The following is a 19898-nucleotide window of genomic DNA, read 5'->3' as shown; positions in this document are numbered from 1 at the left end:
GTGCAGTTCCAGGTGGGGTACAGAGAAGAGAGGGGGAAAAGTGTGAGTGGGAGAGTATTTCTAGATTAGTTACCTAAAATGTGAGAATTCAATGTGCATACTGATGACATGCAAGTTCCACATAAGATTGGAAAAGATGAACTAATTTCCTACTGTATGTCCATTACACAGCTTAAAAGCAAAGTTACATAAAATGACTGCAGATTCAAGCACATGCAATTAATATACTCTTTCAGTTTACAGTTTTAGGACTTGTGATAGTAACAAGTGCCACAGTGACAGTCAGTGTGATTCTCGATCTTCAGATTTCCCATTAAGGTCACCTGAAAAAGATTAAGAAATGAAAAAACGTCATGGTGATATCCAACACACATACATTATTCCTTGGGCTAGTTACAGAGGTTCATGCATATGTATCAGGCAGCTGTTTGTTTTTTTTGCACTAGTATTGTGGTTATTTATTTAGCACAGTTCAGTTTTGTTTAGTGTTACAATGTGGAAACAGGCCCTTCGGCCACCGAGTCTGCGCCGACCAGCGATCATCCCGTACACTGGTTCTACCCTACACACTAGGGACATTTTACAGAAGCCAATTTACCTACAAACCTGCACGGCTTTGAAATGTGGGAGTAAACCCGAACACCTAGAGGAAACCCATGCGGTCACAGGGAGAATGTGCAAACTCCATACAGACAGCACCTGTAGACGGGATCGAACCCGGGTCTTGGGTGCTGTAAGGCAGCAACTCTACCGCTTCACCACTGTGCCGCACCTCAGCGCTTTTCACTGCACATCTCGTATGTGTATGTGACGAATAAACTTGACTTGACTATCCTGCTTAAACTGAAAAAAAACAACTAATTTATTTAATTTTTGTATATGATATATTATCCAAGTGCACTGTGTTTACAGGCCTGTTGTGTAAGAGTGTCATTGTTCTTTTTTCTGTACATATGGCAATTAAACAATCTTGGCTATTCCTGCATTCTCTCCTCTTCAGTATCTTTGCCTCCTTGTTCAGACAATCCTCGCTTTCCAACATCTGACAAGTGGCCATCATTTAACGGGTAGCTTTAACAAAGCGTTTTAGCATTGAACATCCTCCGCTACACATTTTCAGCAGGTGTCTATCAGGGACAGCACATTTCAAGATACAGCAGGGAAACAGGTTCTTCATGAGATTTTTGGGCGAGCACGGTGGCACAGCGGTAGAGTTCATGTGATAGGAGCAGAAATAGGCCATTTGGCCAATCAAGTCTACTCCACCATTCAATCATGGCTGATCTATCTCTCCCTCCTAACCTCATTTTCCTGCCTTCTCCTCATAACCTCTGACACCCGTACTAATCAAGAGTTGCTGACTTACAGCGCTTGCAGCTCCGTACACCCGGGTACAAACCCGACTACGGGTGCTGTCTGTATGGAGTTTATACGTTCTCCCCGTGACCTGTGTGGGTTTTCTCCAAGATCTTCAGTTTTCCCCCACACTAAAAAAGCCGTACAGGTTCGTAGATTAATTGGCTTGGGTTTGTATAAATTGTCCTTAGTGTATGTAGTATGGTGTTAATGTGCAGGAATTGCTGGTTGGTGCGGACTCGGTGGGTCAAATGGCCTGTTTCCACGCTGTTTCTAAACTAAACTAAGCATCAGCTCACTGAGTCCATGCCAACCATCAATTAACCATTCACACTAGTTCTGTGACATCCTAGTTTCCCATCCACTCCCGAGGGGACATTTACAGAGGCCAATTAACCTTAAAACCTCCACATCCTTTTAGTCCAGTTTAGAGATATAGCGCAGAAACAGGCCCCTCGGCCCACCAAGTCCGCATTGACCAGCGATCCCTGCTGACTAATACCATCCTTCACGCGCTGGGGACAATTTACTATTTTACCAAGCCAATTAGTCTACAAACCTGTACGTTTTTGGAGACGTCAAGTCAAGTCACTTTTATTTATATAGCACATTTAAAAAACAACTCTCGTTGTCCAAAGTGCTTTACATTGGTGTAAGAATAGTATAACAAACAACAGTGGTTCATAGATTAAATACAAACATCACTACATAAATATAGCCCTCACTCAGTGGACGTCAAGAAAGGCTTGTGGGAGTGTGGGAGGTAACCGTAGCACACAGAGAAAAGTCACGCAGGTCATGGGGAGAACTTACAAACTAAACAGACAGCACCCATTGTCAGGATCGAACCTGTGTCTCTGCCGCTGTGTAGCAGCAGCTCTACCAGTGGCACCATTGTGCCACCTTTGCTCCACTGTGTTGCCCAGACAATCTGGTCACTACTGTCCACACGTGAATACATGCACACTGAAGATATCTGCACCTTCCCTACCATCTAGATTTGAGAAAGACCTGAGCACTCCTTGATTGATGAGCTTCAATGATACTCTGCACACTCACCAAGCTATGAGGGGAGTCAAAACAAGGTATTGCTCAAAAGGTTCACAACACACAATAAACAATTAATGGCAATATCCTTAACTCCATCTCCACTTCACACTGCCTCGGAAAAGCAGCCAAATTATCAAAGACGTCCCGTTCCGGTCATTCTTTCTTCTCCCTGCTCCGGTTCGGCAGAATGTACAGAAGTTTGAATGTGCGCACCACCAGACTCAGGAACAGCTTCTTCCCCTCTGTTATCAAGCTTCTGAAAAGCCCTTCCCCAAGCTAGGGGACTGTCTGATTCACCTCTACTCCATTGCAGACATTGGATTTGTCTCTGGAACTGATGCGCTACAATGCTGAGAACTATATTCTGCATCCTGTATCTTCCCCTTTGCTCTTTCTATTATACTTGAATTGACTTGGTTGTATTTATGTATAGTATTATCTGATCTGACTGGATTGCATGCAAAACAAAGTTTTTCACTGCAGAAACAAAGAACTGCAGATGATGGTTTATTACAAAGACAGACACAAAGTGCTGGAGTAACTAAGCGACTTAGGCAGCATCTCTGGAGAAAAGGAACAGGTGACGTTTTGGGTCGGAACCCTTCTTCAGACATACGAAGGGTTCCAACCCAAAACGTCACCTGTTCCGTTTTTCCAGAGATGCTGCCTGACCCACTGAATTACTCCAGCATTTTCTGTCGATCTTCGGTGTAAACCAGCATCTGTAGTTCCTTCCTACATGGTTCTGATGAAGGGTCTTTAACCTGCAATGATAATTCTGTGTCTCTTTACACAGATGCTGCCCAACCTGCTGAGTGTTTCCAGATAATTCTGTCTTTATTGCAGATTAAGGGAAGAATAAGGGGTAGGCCATTTAGGACTGAGATGAGGAAAACCTTTTTCTGCCAGAGAGTTGTGAATCTGTGGAATTCTCTGTCACAGAAGGCAGGGGAGGCCAATTCGCTGGATGTTTTCAAGAGAGAGCTAGATTTAGCTCTTAGGGCTAATGGAATCAAAGGACGGGGTACTGATTTTTGGATGATCAGCCATGATCATATTGAATGGCGGTGCTGGCTCGTAAGGCTGAATGGCCCACTCCTGCACCTATTTTCTATGTTTCTATGTTTCTATTTCCAGCATCTGAGTTTAAAAAAAAATAGTTTCACGAAGTAACCATACCCTGAGGTGTTGACAGAACCGGCAGGTAGGCACCTATGATGCAGCTTAATCTGGTTAGTATCTCTTCTGAGGTCTACCTTCTCCCTGGGGCAGCTCACATACAAAGGAATTCCCACTGGCAAGTCTATTAGAGTCATTAACAGCCTGAAGTTAATAAACAGCACTGAGGCAATTATAGCAAAGTCTCTTGCAGGTACAAAAGACAGCAGGTTGGGCAGAGCAGGGATACAGGGAGCTGGCTTACAGGAATTAAGAAACTCCCCCTGCCGCTAATCATTCCTAACCATGATGGTCCCATTATTGGTCTTCTGCAAATTATTCTACTAAGTCGAATGAAAGATGTGAGAAAATCATTTTCATCTCTCTCCATGCCTATTTAAACATCACTGAAGTTGGCAACTTCCATTACCAATTGCATGAGGGACATCAACATTCTGGTACTATTATGTCTACAAGGTACTTCAGCCTCAACTTGTCCATGCCATCCAAGATGTCCCATATACACTAGTCCCACCTGCCTGCATTCAGCCCATATCCCTCTAAACCTATCCTGTCCATGTACCCATCCAAATGTCTTTAAAATGTTGTCAAGGTACCCGCCTCAACTACCCGCTCTGGCAGCTCATTCCAAATACCCACCCACATCCCCTGGAGCACCTCAACCAATCTAACTTTAGGGCGGCACAGTGGCAGAGTTGCTGTCTCACTGCACCAGAGACCCGGGTTTGATCCTGACTATGGGTGCAGTCGGTACAGAGTGTGTACATTCTCCCTGTGACTGCGTGGGTTTTCTGTGGGCGCTCCGGTTTCCTCCCACATTCTTTTTTTTTTCACTTAAATTTTAATTGATTTTTAAGAGATATTTTCAAAACAGTGCAACACCATAAATAAAACAAAGTAAGAAAAACAGCATTCAAAATAAAAAAATAAGTAGATGGGGGGAAAAAAAAAGAAGAAGTAAATAAATTTTAAAAATTGGAATAAGACCGTGTGGTTCAGTTACCAAATTAAAAAAAGAAAAACCATTACATTGATTAGTTATCTGGAGATAATTCAACATTCATACAAACATACCATCTAGTTCTATATAACGCAATCTTCCCATATCTAGCTCGGCATTTATCTAATTGGTGTCATGGCTCAAATAAACAGTCCATTTTTCCCAGATCTTCTCAAATGAATTCTCCTTGACTCTCAAGGAATATGTCAATTTCTCCATATTAAAGATGTCTCGCACAATTTCTAACCACTGTTCCTGTTTTGGACTTTTTTCATTAAGCCACTGCCTGGTAATGGCCTTCTTACTTGCTGCAAGCAAAACTTTAATCAAATATGTATCTTCTATTTTTACACTATCTTTAATACGCCCCAGATACATCACAGGGCAGGTATTTGGGATTTTATAACCCAAGATATTATTTATAGCTGCATTAACATTTTCCCAGTATGGCCTTATCTTTACACAGTTCCAGAAAATATGCGAGTGGTCTGCCTCCGTACTCCCACACAGCCTCCAACAGTGTTGTTGGACAGCAAGTTGTCTGCTTTTTATTTTGGGTGTTATAAAAAAGCGAGATAGATTCTTCCAGCAAAATTCTCTCCATACTAGTGAGCTTGTGGATGAACATTGTGTTTCACACATTTGATACCATTCTTCTTCTGTTATTTGAATCTTTAATTCTGCTTCCCTTTTTGTTTTTATGTAGAGCGTTGATTCTCCCCCGCTTTCCACCAGAGCTTGGTAGAAAGCAGAGATGACCCGAGACCCCTTCTGTTTGTATGCATCCACAATCACCTTGATCACATTATTTGAAGTTTCATCTAGTTCTGGCCTTATCTCTTTTATAAAGTAGTCTCTTAACTGCAAGTATCTAAAAAAATCTTTGTTTTCGAGACCATACTTTGACTTTCAATCTTGGAAGCTCATAAACTCGCCATTTTCTGAAACTGTATACATTGCCGTTATGCCTTTTTGTGCCCATTCTTTGAATTTTGAATCATACACCCCTGGCTTAAACTTTGAGTCATATGCGAACCACTTCAATGCGTGAACCCCTCTTTTTAATTTGTATTTTTCCACTATAACATTCCATATTTCTAACGTAAATGCTACTATTGGATCCATAGCATGTCTCAAAGCCCCTCTCAGATATTTGTCTCCCACCAAAATCTGGGTCTGGTAACCCTGTATCTCCCTTTCCATTTCTTTCCATCGAGATTCATAATCAGGTCTACACCAACAAGCCAGAGGTCTGAGTTGAGCTGCATAAAAGTATTTCTTCAGATTTGGTAAAGCCATTCCACCCTTGCTTTTCGGCAGTTGAAGTGTTGTTAATTTTATTCTTGGTTTTTTGCTATTCCAAATGAATCTAGAGATCATTTTATCCCAGGCTATGAATTTATCTCGGGGAACATTAATTGGGAGAGATTGGAATAAATATAGTAGTTTAGGTAGGATATTCATTTTTACCGTTTGTATTCTGGCACTGAAGTCTAGAGGAAGGGTCGACCACCTCTCAACATCCTTTTTGATGTTTTCTTCAATTTTATTATAATTAGTTTCAAACAAGTTGGAAAGTGTTTTGGTTATAGTTACACCAAGATACTGCATCGTTTTAGAGTTCCATTTCAGATTATATGCATCTCTGATTTGTTGGGATGGAGAATAATTGAATGAAAGAATTTGTGTTTTTGTTATATTCAATTTATACCCTGAGTAGTATCCATATGTTTCAAATAGGTTCATTAGTTTTGGGAGACATATATCTGGTCGTTCAAGAAAAATAATGATATCATCAGCGAAAAGACCAATTATATTTGGTCTTCCTCCCACATTCTAAAGGCGTATAGGTTTGTAGGTTAATTGACTTTCAGTAAGTTGTAAAAATTGTTACTAGCATGTAGGATAGTGTTAGTGTACAGGGCGATCGCTGGTCGGTGCGGACTCAGTGGGTCAAAGGGCCGTCCTCGCTGCATCTCTTAAGTCCAAACTTCTTGACTCCCCTAAGACCCAGTTCATAGTCATTGAGTCGTACAGCAAGGAAAAAGGCCCTTCACCCCAACTTGCCCATGCCGACCAAACTGCATCATCTACACTAGTCCCACCTGCCCACGTTTGGCCCATGTCTCTCGAAACCTTTCCTGTGCTCTCCAGCTGGACCTTTTCCTACAGAAAGCTAACAGTACCCTTTGTAAACCCAACACCTTTCTAGATACTAAACTTTGAATAGGTGCTGGCAATACTATCCCTGAAATGTATTTCATTATTTTAGCGGGTGCTCCATTTGTTTGGGTGAAAGAATGGGCTACATTTTCAGTCTCACTGCCAAATTCTTTTCTTGAATCAGGTTTTCTATTTCTATTTTTCTATTTCCTCCAAAACTCTTACCCTGGAAAATAATTTTGCCACGCAGCATGTAGCCTCTGAAGTGATGTTCTTGGGAACCAGCATTGTTTTCTTGGACCTCATTGGTGTGGGATAAGCACGGGAAAAGCAACAGCCTTTACACTGGAAAATGGGTATCCCTGGCCTTGAGAACCGGCTGTTCTCCTTCAGCCTGCAGTCCGGGCATCCTTTGGGAAGAAAGGACAAATTTGGATCAACATTCCAGATCCTGGATTTAACACAACCTACAAAAGCTTTCACTACAAACAACATGATCTGACTGGCCTAAGTTACTGTCAGATGAACAACGAGGGCGGCACGGTGGCACAGCGGTCGAGTTGTTGCCTTACAACGCCAGAGACCCGGGTTCGATCCTGACAGCTGTCTATACAGAGTTTGTATGTTCTCCCCATGTGCGGGTTTTCTCCGGGTGCTCCAGTATCCTCCCACTCTCCAAGGATGTACAGGTTTGTAGGTTAATTGGGTTTGGTAAAGATTGTGCATTGTCCCTAGTGTGTAGGATATAGCTAATGTACGGGGATCGCTGGTCGGCACGGAGTTGGTGGGCGGGAGGGCTTGTTTCCATGCTGTATCTCTAAACTACACTAAACCAAATTGGTTATGGTTATGTCCAAGACAATAACAAGCCACGCTATTCTTTTGGCATCCTATCCCATGAAAGCTTGTTAAACAATCATGAATAATAAAGAAAGATACAAAGTGCTCTCACGAAGCTATACTCTATTTGATTTTTTTCCACCCTGAGAGAAAGGTTCTGACTCTACCTTATCTATGCCTCTCATAATTTTAAGTACTTCTATCAAGTCTCCCCTCAACCTCTGACTGTTATTCTTAAGTGGACTCAGTAGATCCAATGGCCGCCTTTGTTGCCTTCATTCCCCCCAACTATCAGTGACACTTTCCCCCGACCTCTTCCCTCTGCTGCTATACCTACCTCTGCCTCCTGGTGGTGCTGCTGAGCTGTTCTTCAGCATTGACCTCACTGAGCACACTCAGTGCCCATGTCGAGGGGGGGGTGTTCAGTCTTCAGCAGAGGGAGGGCTACAAGTCGTAGCAGCAGCACCCTGTATTTTGACCATGTTTTAACCTGAAGATTTTATGAGGTTCAGAAGACAACACTATGGCGAAGCTGGTAGAGCTGTAACTAACAGCATCAGACACCTGGGCTTGAAGCTGAACTCTGTGTGGAGTTTGCATGTTCACCCCGTGATCGTGTGGGTTTCCTCCCACATTGCAAAAGACGTGCGGGTTTGTGGTTAATTGGCCCTCTGTAAATTTACCCCAGTGTGAGAAAGTGGGATAGCATAGAACCGCCGTCAATAACTGATCTACGGTCGGCATGGACTCGGTGGGCCGAAGGGCCATGTTTCCATTCTGCAGCTTTCTCTTGTTCAGTGATACGTTGAGGACTTCCAGAACCATTCACTTCCAACTGAGTACAGTTGTGGTCCCATGAGTTTGTCAGGCTGTTTTAATCAGCCTTGTAAGGGTAGCTCTCCCAGCTTTACTACATACCCAAATTTAAATAAGGGGGCTTTATACAGGAGGAGAAATGTTTTTATCCAGAGGGTGGTGAATCTGTGGCTGCAGAGTCCAAGTCAGTGGATATTTTTAAAGCTGAAAACGATAGGTTCTTGATTAGGAAGGGCATCAAAGGTTACAGGGAGAAGGCAGGACAATGGGATTGAAAGGGAAAAATAGATCAGCCACGATTGAATGGCAGAGTAGACATGATGGGCTGAATGGCCTAATTCTGCTATTATGTCATGATCGGGACTGATATGACTTTGTCGGGACTTCAACGGTGACACATGAATCCCAAACTTGATGGCTCTTTACAGTGTAACTGGGGAACATTTCCCAGCAAGTTCCAAGACAATGATTTATCTCCTGAGAACCAGGTTGTAACAGCGACAGTGTTTTTATCTCTGCTGGCTCTCTATCCTTTGTTTTCAACTCATGTTTCTACAGATGCTGATTTTTACTTTAGACTTTAGAGATATAGTGCACAAACATGCCATTCAGCCCACCAAGTCCACGCCGTACTTGCACTGTCTACGCACTAGGGACACTTTTACAATATTACTGAAGCCATTTAACCTACAAACCTATATTTCTTTGGAGTCTGGGAGGAAATCGGAGCACCCGGAGGAAACCCATGCTGTCATAGGGAGAGCGTGCAAACTCCGTACAGACAGCACCTGCAGTCAGGATCAAGCCCGGGTCCCTGGCATTATAAGGCAGCAACTCTACAGCTGTGCCAGAGTGCCACCCTGAAACAACCACTGGCAATGTGTGAATCTCACCTCCAGCTGCAGCCTCCACCTCAGGAAAGGAATGAAAGCTGAGCTCCACCACGAGAAGAACAATCAGAACCAGACCGCCACACTTCATGTAATCAAGCATCTTGTAAACAGACTGAAACATAAAGGCCAACCATTATATATAATTACCACTAATATTTTGTCTCATGATGAAATCAACCTAAACTGTCCATACCGCTAGAGTCATAGAGTCATCCAGCACAGAAACAGGCTCTCCGGCCCAACTCTTCCATGCTGACCATGATGCCCCATTTACATAGTCCCACCTGCACGCATTTGGCCCATATCGCTCTAAACCTTTCCTATCCGCGTACCCATTCAAGTGTCTTTTAAATGTTGTTATTGTACCTGTCTCAACTACATCAACTGGCAGCTCGTTCTATGAATCCACCTTCTCTGTTTGAAAAAGTTACCCCTCGGGTTTCTATTAAATCATTCCCCTTTCACCTTAAACCTATCTCCTCTGCCCTATGATTCTGGGTAAAAAAACTGTGCATTCACCTTATCTATTCCGCTCATGATTTTATACACCTCTATATGAGCTGTGAGGCTGTCCCAGCAGAACCTATGTGTCACCCACTTTGTGTTTTGGTTAAACAATGAACGAGAATGGTTTTGATTGCGAGTGGGATGTTGGCTTAGTGATTCACTTTCTTCCTTCAGTAGTTCTTCAGCATAAACATAGATCAGCTGAATTTTACACAAAAAAACCCAGAAAATGCTGGATGCACTCAGCATCTGTAAGGGTGTTTCTTTTTCCACAGAAGCTGACTGACGTAGTGAGTATTTCCAACAGTTTTAATTTCATATTTCTGGCATCTGCAGCTTTTAGATTTTAATTGGCTGTGTTTTGGTTACTGATTTGCAAGACAGTGCCCACTCTCATATTCCACAGATATATCAGCCTTCATGTTGAAATCTATGCTGGGCTTTGAACCTGTAGCTTTGTGACTGAGCAGTGAGAAGGCTTTTAACGAAAATTAAACTGTAGTTAAATATAACAATTAGGTTTGCATAAATGCTTCCAATGTATCAGGTTTAGGTTTAGGTGTATTATTATCACGTTTACAATGAAAAGCTACAAAGCTACAGTGAAAAGCTTTGTTTTGCATGCTATTTAAACAGATCAATTATGCCTTAGATATAATCAATTCAGACTTGTGCAATAGATAGAACAAAGGGGGAGATACAGAGTGCAGAATATAGCACAGAGGGCATAATGTAGTGCAGAATATCAGTAACAATTAAAATGTCTTCTATGTAAAAGTCCTATTAGTTTTCTATGTCAAAGGATCATTTGTTTAAGTATATCATTAAATGCAAAACATGCCTAATGCCTTATTGAAGTGCCTTCTTTGTAAAATTGTTATTAGTGTTTGTAGTGTAGTGTATATAATGGTAACTGTATCCTTAATAACTGAGTACCAGGTGGGGTGATTTGTGACATGTGATATATTCATACGTTAGTGTCGTGAATATGTGTGTGAGTGTGCGCGGTGTACTTTTGTAATATATAGAAGACCCACACTGGCCAATGCTTGACTGAAACCTGTGTTTGTTTCTATCTACATGCCACTACCGTAATATCTTACAGTTTTCTATGTAATCTAAGTACATCATAAAATACAAAATAAGCCTAATGCTACTACTACTGCACAAGACTTTCACTTCATTGAGATTTTGCATATAAGTGAACACCATCTCTCACCATTGTCCAGTTCTGGAATCTGAAGATAGCGTGGAGCAGTTGTGACGATGTTCTGTGCGTCTGCCTGTCTTTTGATGGCACCCTCCTTACATTCTGTGGCAATGCTGGATCTCACAGCCTTTATACCCATTGCGCCTTGTATCAGATGCAGCGGAACAGACATTGCATAACCAATAGCACAATTGACGTAATTACCTCCTCATCCAAATCCCCACTCAGGGTCAATTCTGTCAGATAATCCCACATATAAGTAGCTGAATTTCATTTCAGCCACCATATGCATTAAAAGAGATTAGAGAAAAGTACTTTTTCTTTGAGCATCCAGCTGTTTCAGATACTGTGACATTGAATTCCTAGTATTACAATAATAAAGCAATTCGGGCATTAGTTACTTCAAAGGTTATTGTCCAAATTTAATCGCTAAAAGCCCAACAAGTATCCAAGGAAGGATCTGTGACCGGACCAGTTTCATAAGATACAGATCAGGTGCAGCCTTGTCCCATCGTTCCCTTCGTGGTAGGTTTCCAATCACCACCAGGTTGCAAGTGAATGAAGCAAACAGCAGCAAGTCACATAGTCGATCTCCGGTACAGTTCTACTCCCTTACAAGCCTTTGCCCACATTCTTTGTTGGAAAATGCACAAATCATAACATTGTGAGAGGAGAGGCAAATCAATACTTGATAGACCAGGGGAGAGGGTGGAACTGCGGCTACAATCAGATCAACCATGATTTTGTTGAGCAGCAGAGAAGGCTCGAGGGGCTGTGGCCCATTCATGCTCCTGATTTATATGTGTATACATATAAACAATTTGTTCACCACATTTAGTCATAGAGCCATTGAGCATGGAAACAGGCCCTACAACCCATGCTGACGAAGATGCCTCATCTACACGAGTCCCATCTGCCCACGTTTGACCCAGATCCCTCTAAACCATTCCTATCCATGTATCAGTTCAAATGTCTTGTAACTTGCACCACATTATTATCTCACTTCATTATGATTCAATATACCATTCTAAAATGCTCTTTATTTTATTAATTTGGGGAGTCTGCTTCAATCATTCTCTTGATTGAATGCCATTTGAACGCCATTACATTCACTCCACAGCCACATTGATTCTTTTCATCTTAAACGTACCATTTTGAAATGGAAATAATCTATGACTATTAATCTTGTCAACACATTCCATTACGCCTGTAAAGATTTTAAATTGGGAAGGTAATCCAAAGTTACTGTTTCCATAAAACATAGAACAGTACAGCACAGGAACAATGTTTGCACTGAAATGATGCCAATTTAAGCTGATCTCATCTGCCTGTACATCATCCATATCCCTCTATTCCCTGCACTTCCATGTGCCTATCCAAAATCCTCTTAAACACCACTATCGTGGTTTGTATCTCTAAACCAAACTCTAAATCAAACTTCATCAGCATATCCACAAAATCGCTCGAAGTGAGGAATAAATGGCTGTTGTAATCCTGTACATACAATTTTTCCAAAGGTTTGTGTATCCAAACAAAAATGATCCAGTAATCCAGGACCATATGAACTTTGTCATTCCTCCAAACAGAATATTCTCAATTATCCTTTTATTCCTATCAGATCTTGGTCCAGTTACGTTCTAAACCAATTGGCTATCCCATCAAAATGATTTACAAAGCAATTTTACAGCTTGATTTCAGCAGCAGTTTAGTCAGGTAAATCCCACTGGAAAGAACTAAGGATATTAAAGGAATTCAACTGTACAGATTATTTCTTAAAACAATATGTGAAAGTGGCCAGAGGATCTGGGGTGACGGAGGAACTGAAGGAAATCCACATTAGGCAGGAAATGGTGTTGGATAGACTGATGGGACTGAAGGCTGATAAATCCCCAGGGCCTGATGGTCTGCACTCCAGGGTACTTAAGGAAGTGGCTCTAGAAATCGTGGATGCATTGGTGATAAATTTCCAATGTTCTATAGACTCAGGATCAGTTCCTGTGGATTGGAGGGTAGCTAATGTTATCCCACTTTTTAAGAAAGGCAGGAGAAAGAAAACGGGGACTAGTGGGGTACCGCAAGGCTCGGTGCTGGGACCGCAGCTATTTACAATATACATCAATGATTTGGATGATGGGATTCAAAGTACCATTAGCAAATTTGCAGATGACACAAACCTGGGTGGCAGTGTGAACTGTGAGAAGGATACTATGAGAATGCAGGGTGACTTGGACAGGTTGGGGGAGTGGGCAGATGCATGGCAGATGAAGTTTAATGCGGATAAATGTGAGGTTATCCACTTTGGTAGCAAAAACAGGAAGGCAGATTACTATCTAAATTGCGTCAAGTTGGGAAAAGGGGAAGTACAACGGGATCTGGGGGTCCTTGTAAATCAGTCTATGAAAGTAAGCATGCAGGTACAGCAGGCAGTGAAGAAAGCGAATGGCATGTTGGCCTTCATAACAAGAGGAGTTGAGTATAGGAGCAAAGAGGTCCTTCTGCAGTTGTACAGGGTGCTAGTGAGACCACACCTAGAGTATTATGTGCAGTTTTGGTCCCCTAATTTGAGGAAGGACATTCTTGCTATTGAGGGAGTGCAGCGTAGGTTTGCAAGGTTAATTCCCGGGATGGCGGGACTGTCATATGCTGAGAGAATGGAGCAGCTGGGCTTGTACACTCTGGAGTTTAGAAGGATGAGAGGATATCTCATTGAAACATATAAGATTGTTAAGGGCTAGGACACGCTAGAGGCAGGAAACATGTTCCCGATGTTGGGGGAGTCCAGAACCAGGGGCCACAGTTTAAGAATAAGGAGTAAGCCATTTAGAACGGAGACGAGGAAACACTTTTTCTCACAGAGAGTGGTGAGTCTGTGGAATTCTCTGCCTCAGAGGGCAGTGGAGGCAGGTTCTCTGGATGCTTTCAAGAGAGAGCTCGATAGGGCTCTTAAAAATAGCGGTGTCAGGGGATATGGGGAGAAGGCAGGAACGGGGTACTGATTGTGGATGATCAGCCATGATCACATTGAATGGTGGTGCTGGCTCGAAGGGCCAAATGGCCTATTGTCTATTGTCAGGATTCATAGAATATAGAAGAGTAGAGCACAGGAATAGGCCCACAATGCCCGTGCCGAACATGACGCCAAGAACAATTTATCTGCCTGCACATAATCCATATCCCTTCATATTCATGTGCTTATCCAAAAATCTCTTCATTGTCACAATTGTATCTGCCTCCACCACCATTCCCGGCAGCACTTTATTTTCAGAAATTCCAATTTTATTCCGTACTTCAGATTTTTGGGTCATGGTTTGTGAATTCCATAAGGGCAAATTTCCATAACATGAATGGTTGTAACGCACAGGTCATTTTGTGATGCAATTACTGAGGGGACACATTAAAAAAAAATTACACTTTTATTCCAGAATTGAAATGTAATAGTCCTCGTTTACACATAATTCTAATTTTTGCTTCTGAATTATTAAAAATCACACATATGGAAGTAGAGCTGGGAATGAGTAAAACACAAGATAATTGAGAGTTTTAGAGGGCATTCGCTTTATTTAAATTAAAGTCATGTTCACTTTCCATCAGTCATTTCAATAAAGGTGAAAAAAAATGCTAGTCCTGGCAAAAAATAGCACAGAAATTAAACTAAATGATGATTGAATATTATAATGCAAGTACTGAACACTGCTACAGGAGGAATTCGGCCACAAAGCAATGATTTTAGGAAGGATTTGAGACGACATTCAAGTAACTTATTTGTAACTATGGACTGTTCCTTCAATACACATGAACGATAGTTAATTAATGGGAAGAGAAGGTTTAATGAACATCCCATTCTCGATGCTGTTGCAGCAGAGCTTGAGTGTAAATGACAAGGCCTACTCAATTATCTCAGTCCACTCCTAACATCCCACCATCATAGAAGACAGTTTTCAGCTTCATTCCACGTGTTATCAAGAAATGGCTGAGTGCTCTTTATACAACCCCGGCAGAACTGCTGAATGCTTGTGTTTAGTTTAGTTTATGGTCACCTGTACTGAAAAGTTTTTGTTGCGCGCTAAAAGCGGTAAAAACATACACAATTCCAATCAAGCCACCCATAGTGTTCAGATGAATGATAAAGGGAAATGCTGCTGTTGGAGTAGAGTTTTAAAAGAGTGGAGTGATTGTAATACGTGATTGCAGATCCACTTCTGTGACCAGCACACAAAGTGTCGCATGGCTTGTGCGTCATCATGGATCTCTAAATTTAGAGCAAATTAGTCAAACTCTCCATTACGCACAGTCCATACAAAGCAGGGCAATTCCAATGAGAGGCATAGATAGGAAAGATAGTCAGAACCTTTTGCCCAAGATGGAAAAATCAAATGCTAGAGGGCACACCTTAAAGGTGAGATGGGCAAAATTAAAAGGAGATGTGCGGGGTAGATTTTTTACATGGAGGAACGTGCCTGGAACACACTGTCAGGCGTGGTGGTTGAGGCTGATACAATAATGGCCTTTAAGAGAGTTTTGCATGGATATATGGATATGCAGGGAATGGAGTGACGTGGATTATGTGCATGTAAATAGGAATTGGTCTTCGCATCATGTTTGGCACAGACATTGTGTATCAAAGCGCCTGTTCTTGTACTGTTCTGTGTCATAATCTGGGTGTTTTATGTTTTATTCTTAATGGTTTACTGTATGTGGTGTTGTTACTTGTGAGCGGAGCACCAAGGCAAATTCCTTGCATGTGTACATACTTGGCCAATAAATTTATTCATAAAGATATTAATTAATTAATTAATTCATTCATTCATATTTAGCACCTTCTCAAATGCCATCGAGGCACTTTTTAAGTGATGGGAGTTTTTGTCCTCATCACTCTCTGTGTAAAAGTTTTTTCTCCTCCCCTGCTCTCTAATCTTTTTTTTAAATCTATGCCCCTGGCTTTTGGCTTCTAGTTTAATGGAAGTAGATATTTTCCAATTACTTTATCCAGTCTGCTACTCCAGTGTGGTCCTCATAATCTTGGAGACAAAGTCCTTGTTATTTGCAGAGGATAAGGGCTCGGACATACGGCAGTTAACATTTCCGTAGATAAAATTTCCATGCAAGTTCCAGCCTGCATGTTTAGTTTAGTTTAGTTTAGAAATACAGCATGGAAACAGGCTGTTTGGTCACACCAACCAACTATCGCCCATTCATACTAGTTCAATGTTATCCCATTTTCACATCTACTCCCTGCACATTAGGGCAATTTACAGCGGGCCAGTTGACCGACAAACCCGCATGTCTTTCAGATGCAGGAGGAAGACGGAGCACCCGGGAGGAACCCACACGGTCACAGGGTGAACAAGCAAACTCCACACAGGCAGCACCCAAGGTCAGGATTGAATCTGGGTCTCTGGAACTGTGAGGTTGCAGCTCTACTAGCTGTGTCACTGTGCTGCCCTGTACTAGCTCATCAAAATAAGCTGAAACATAAAGCACTGCAGATCCTGACGCTGGTGACTAGCCCACTTGGACTCCTGACCGTGGTGTTCCCAACCTTGACCCTGGCTTGCTTGCTCACCCAGCACAATCCTGGCCGCACATCCAGATTACACTTCAGACGCCATCTCTTTTCACAAACCTCCCCGCATTCCCGACCCTGACCTCACAGAGAACATGCTTCTGCGGAGAGCATCAGTAAATAACAAGGACCTAGTAAACATCTCAACCAAGACACCCCCAGCCTTTATTGTTCTTTAGAAAAACCACCCAGCTTACCCATTTCACTTTACATTTACAATTTTAATTCCCTGCCACCTTCCTTGTAAAAGTCCCCTGCACTCTCTCTAGCAATATCACGTTGTATTTTTGAGACACAAGGAACTACAGATGCTGGAATTTTGAGCAAAACACTAGGAACTGCAGACGCTGGTTTACAAAAGACACACAATTTTGGAGTAACTCAGCGGGTCAGGCAGCATCTCTAGATAGGTCTGAAAATAGATCGTTCTGAAGAATGATCCCGACCCAAAAGGTCACCTATCCATGTTCTCAAAGATGCTGCTTGACCAGCTAAGTTAGTACACTCTGAAAGGGACCCGTTAATCCCTACTGTTTGTTTCCTGTCTGCCAACCACTTCTCTATCCATGTCAGCACTCTACCCCCAATGCCATGTGCCCTAATTTTGCCCACATCTCCTATGTGGGACCCTATCAAATGTTTTCTGAAAGTCCAGGTATACTACATCCACTGGCTCTCCCTTGTCCATTTTCCTAGTTACATCTTCAAAAAATTCCAGAAGATTACTCAAGCATGATTTCCCCTTCGTAAATCCATGCTGGTCGACAGTCAAAGAATCAGGGTGGGTTTGTGGGCACGAGACTGAAAATTGTGTGCTGGTCACAGAAGTGGATCTGCAATCACGTATTCCAACATTGGGAATCTAATGGTGCTCTCCATACAATTAGTTTTCTGGGAATTAGATCCAAGGAGATTATCTTTTCCTTCTCAAGTGTCATAGATCGGACTTAGGTGCTCCTAGTTATCATACAGTATTACCTTTTGTAAATCCTCGGCATTATGCTTTTGTCCTTGTACAATTTAAGGGCAAGTGACTCTGACCCAACTTAAAAATAGATACAGACTGCTGTTCGTCTGCGTGAGCCTGGGAGGGAAAATAGGAAATTTGAGCCTTTCTTGTTTGGTAGATGAGCCAACAATCATCTCAATTATGGATCCTGACTCAAATTCAGTGCAAGACATAAAGTGCTGAACTAACTTAGCTGGTTAGGCAGCATCTTTGAGAACAAGGATAGGTGACCTTTTGGGTCGGGATCATTCTTCAGACCGATCTATTTTCAGACTTATCCAGAGATGCTGCCTGAGTTACTCCAGCACTTTGTGTCTTCTTTTGTAAACCAGCATCTGCAGTTCCTAGTGTTAACCAGTGCAGTTGTGGGCACAGGACAGTATGACTGTTGGCTCCATTATTTAAACTCTACTTTAAGGCAGTCTCTTTGATCATTGCTGTGTCTAGCAAAATGCACTAAGGTTGTTGGAAGTAGCGTCTGAAATGTTTTAAACATAAGTCAGGTGGCATCTGTGTTGAAAGCTACAAAATAAGCATTTTAGGTCAGAAAAGATAGAAGTGGAACAAATTTTAAGTAAATGCAGAAACTGGAAGGGGTGAGAGCAAATAACACAAATAAAGTTTGTAATAAGGGTTAAGGTAGGAGAGATTAAACCTCAAAAGTGATGATAATGCAAAGCAAATGTTGATAACAGGACAAATGAAGATACGTGAGATGGAAATCAGATGGTGTGATCTGAAATTGTGGAGCAGTGTATTGAATAAAACTGAAAAGTACAGAAATGGAAGAGGACACTTTGTTAATTAGGCTTCCTTTGAGGTTTATGAAGAGGAGTGTGAGGCAAATCACAGGTGGGGACAGAGCACCAAAATGGTAAGTTTCAAGCCAAATCTTAAAGCTATAGGTAGAACATTTGTCGTCGGCAGCTTTGGTTGCTGCAGTTTCCAGGATAACCAAAGTGGGGCTTTGAGCTGAATCAACATTTAGCAGAAAGCACCACCAAGAGTTGAAGCTCCAACTCGAACCTCAGCTCCAAGGATCATTACGAGGCAGATTAATTACCGGCAAGCATCTATTTGAGGCTGAATAGCCTTTCATTAAGGACACTTATCTGTCTGTACATGATCCATATCCGTCCATTCCATGCATATCCATGTGACTTTCCAAAAATGTCTTAAACGCCACTCAAATATCTCTTAGATGCCTCTTAAATTATCCCTTTGTGTTATAACCTGAACAAGATAATACTGTAAACATTACAAGTTTGCCTAGCGATAGACACAAAGTGCTGGAGTATCTCTTCAGGTCAGGCCCACATCCCAGGAGGAAAAAGGACGGGTGACGTTTTGGGTCAGGACCCTTCTGCAGACATTTTGTGCCTTCCAGCACTTTGTGTCTATCTTTGGTATAAATCAGCATCTGCAGTTAGAAACATAGAAACATAGAAAATAGGTGCAGGAGTAGGCCATTCGGCCCTTCGAGCCTGCACCGCCATTCAATATGATCATGGCTGATCATCCAACTCAGTATCCTGTACCTGCCTTCTCTCCATACCCCCTGATCCCTTTAGCCACAAGGGCCACATCTAACTCCCTCTTAAATATAGCCAATGAACTGGCCTCAACTACATTCTGTGGCAGAGAATTCCAGAGATTCACCACTCTCTGTGTAAAAAATGTTTTTCTCATCTCAGTCCTAAAAGATTTCCCCTTTATATTTGTTTCTACATATTTGCCTTGAATTGGATTAGGAAGTGTCAGGACTCTGACCCACCAATGAAGAGGTATCAATGACATATTTCCTTAGCAGTGTTGGCAAGAGAAAATTGCCAGTGGCATGGTCACCTTTTTTTCAGCTCAATTGGAACATAATTGGCTAATTTGGGCTGGATTGAAAATAAGGAGGCAGAGTACAGGAAGGACATAAAGCTGAGTAACATGGTGTCAGGGCAACAACCTCTCCCTCAATGTCAGCAAAACAAAGGAGTTGGTCGTCGACTTCAGGAAATGGGGTGGAGTACACCCTCCAGTCTGTATAAAAGTGATAGTGGGGCTGGTTGAGGGCTTCCCAGTTTCTAGGTGTAAATATCACCAACAATTTGTCCTCATCCAGCAAGAAGCCAGCAAGAAGGCACACCAATGCCTCTACTTCCTCAAAAGACTCAAGGAATTCAGCATATTTAGGTTTGGCCGGCGGGAGGTGGTGTATCATAGCTTGTTATAGTGACTTGAAACATTGACAAGTCCTTTCCATCCACAGCTGCTGCCAGACCTGTTGAGCTTCCAGCAGTTTGCATTTGGAACATCGAACA

General features: G+C 42.1%; 1 protein-coding gene across 1 annotated transcript; it reads right to left on the bottom strand.

Annotated features, from left to right (window-relative positions):
- On the bottom strand, positions 1-11094 carry cga (glycoprotein hormones, alpha polypeptide). Its single transcript, XM_033025006.1, has 4 exons — positions 11024-11094; positions 9298-9409; positions 6974-7158; positions 1-323 (listed from the first exon to the last, which is right to left on the bottom strand). The coding sequence occupies exons 1-4, from the start codon at positions 11024-11026 to the stop codon at positions 246-248; spliced, it is 378 nt and encodes a 125-aa protein (XP_032880897.1). The 5' UTR covers positions 11027-11094; the 3' UTR covers positions 1-245.
- Positions 11095-19898: the final 8804 nt, after the last annotated feature.

The sequence above is a fragment of the Amblyraja radiata genome, chromosome 8 (genome assembly GCF_010909765.2).
Source record: "Amblyraja radiata isolate CabotCenter1 chromosome 8, sAmbRad1.1.pri, whole genome shotgun sequence".
NCBI classification, from domain to species: domain Eukaryota; kingdom Metazoa; phylum Chordata; class Chondrichthyes; order Rajiformes; family Rajidae; genus Amblyraja; species Amblyraja radiata.
This window is presented reverse-complemented; position numbering and strand designations above follow the sequence as displayed.

Excerpts from the sequence above, each read along its gene's own strand:
- cga (XM_033025006.1), bottom strand. Across the intron at positions 7,159-9,297 it reads GGTGGAGGCTGCAGCTGGAG|GATGCCCGGACTGCAGGCTG; the intron begins GTGAGATTCACA and ends TTCTTCCCAAAG. Across the intron at positions 324-6,973 it reads TGGCAAAATTATTTTCCAGG|GTGACCTTAATGGGAAATCT; the intron begins GTAAGAGTTTTG and ends AATCTTTTTCAG.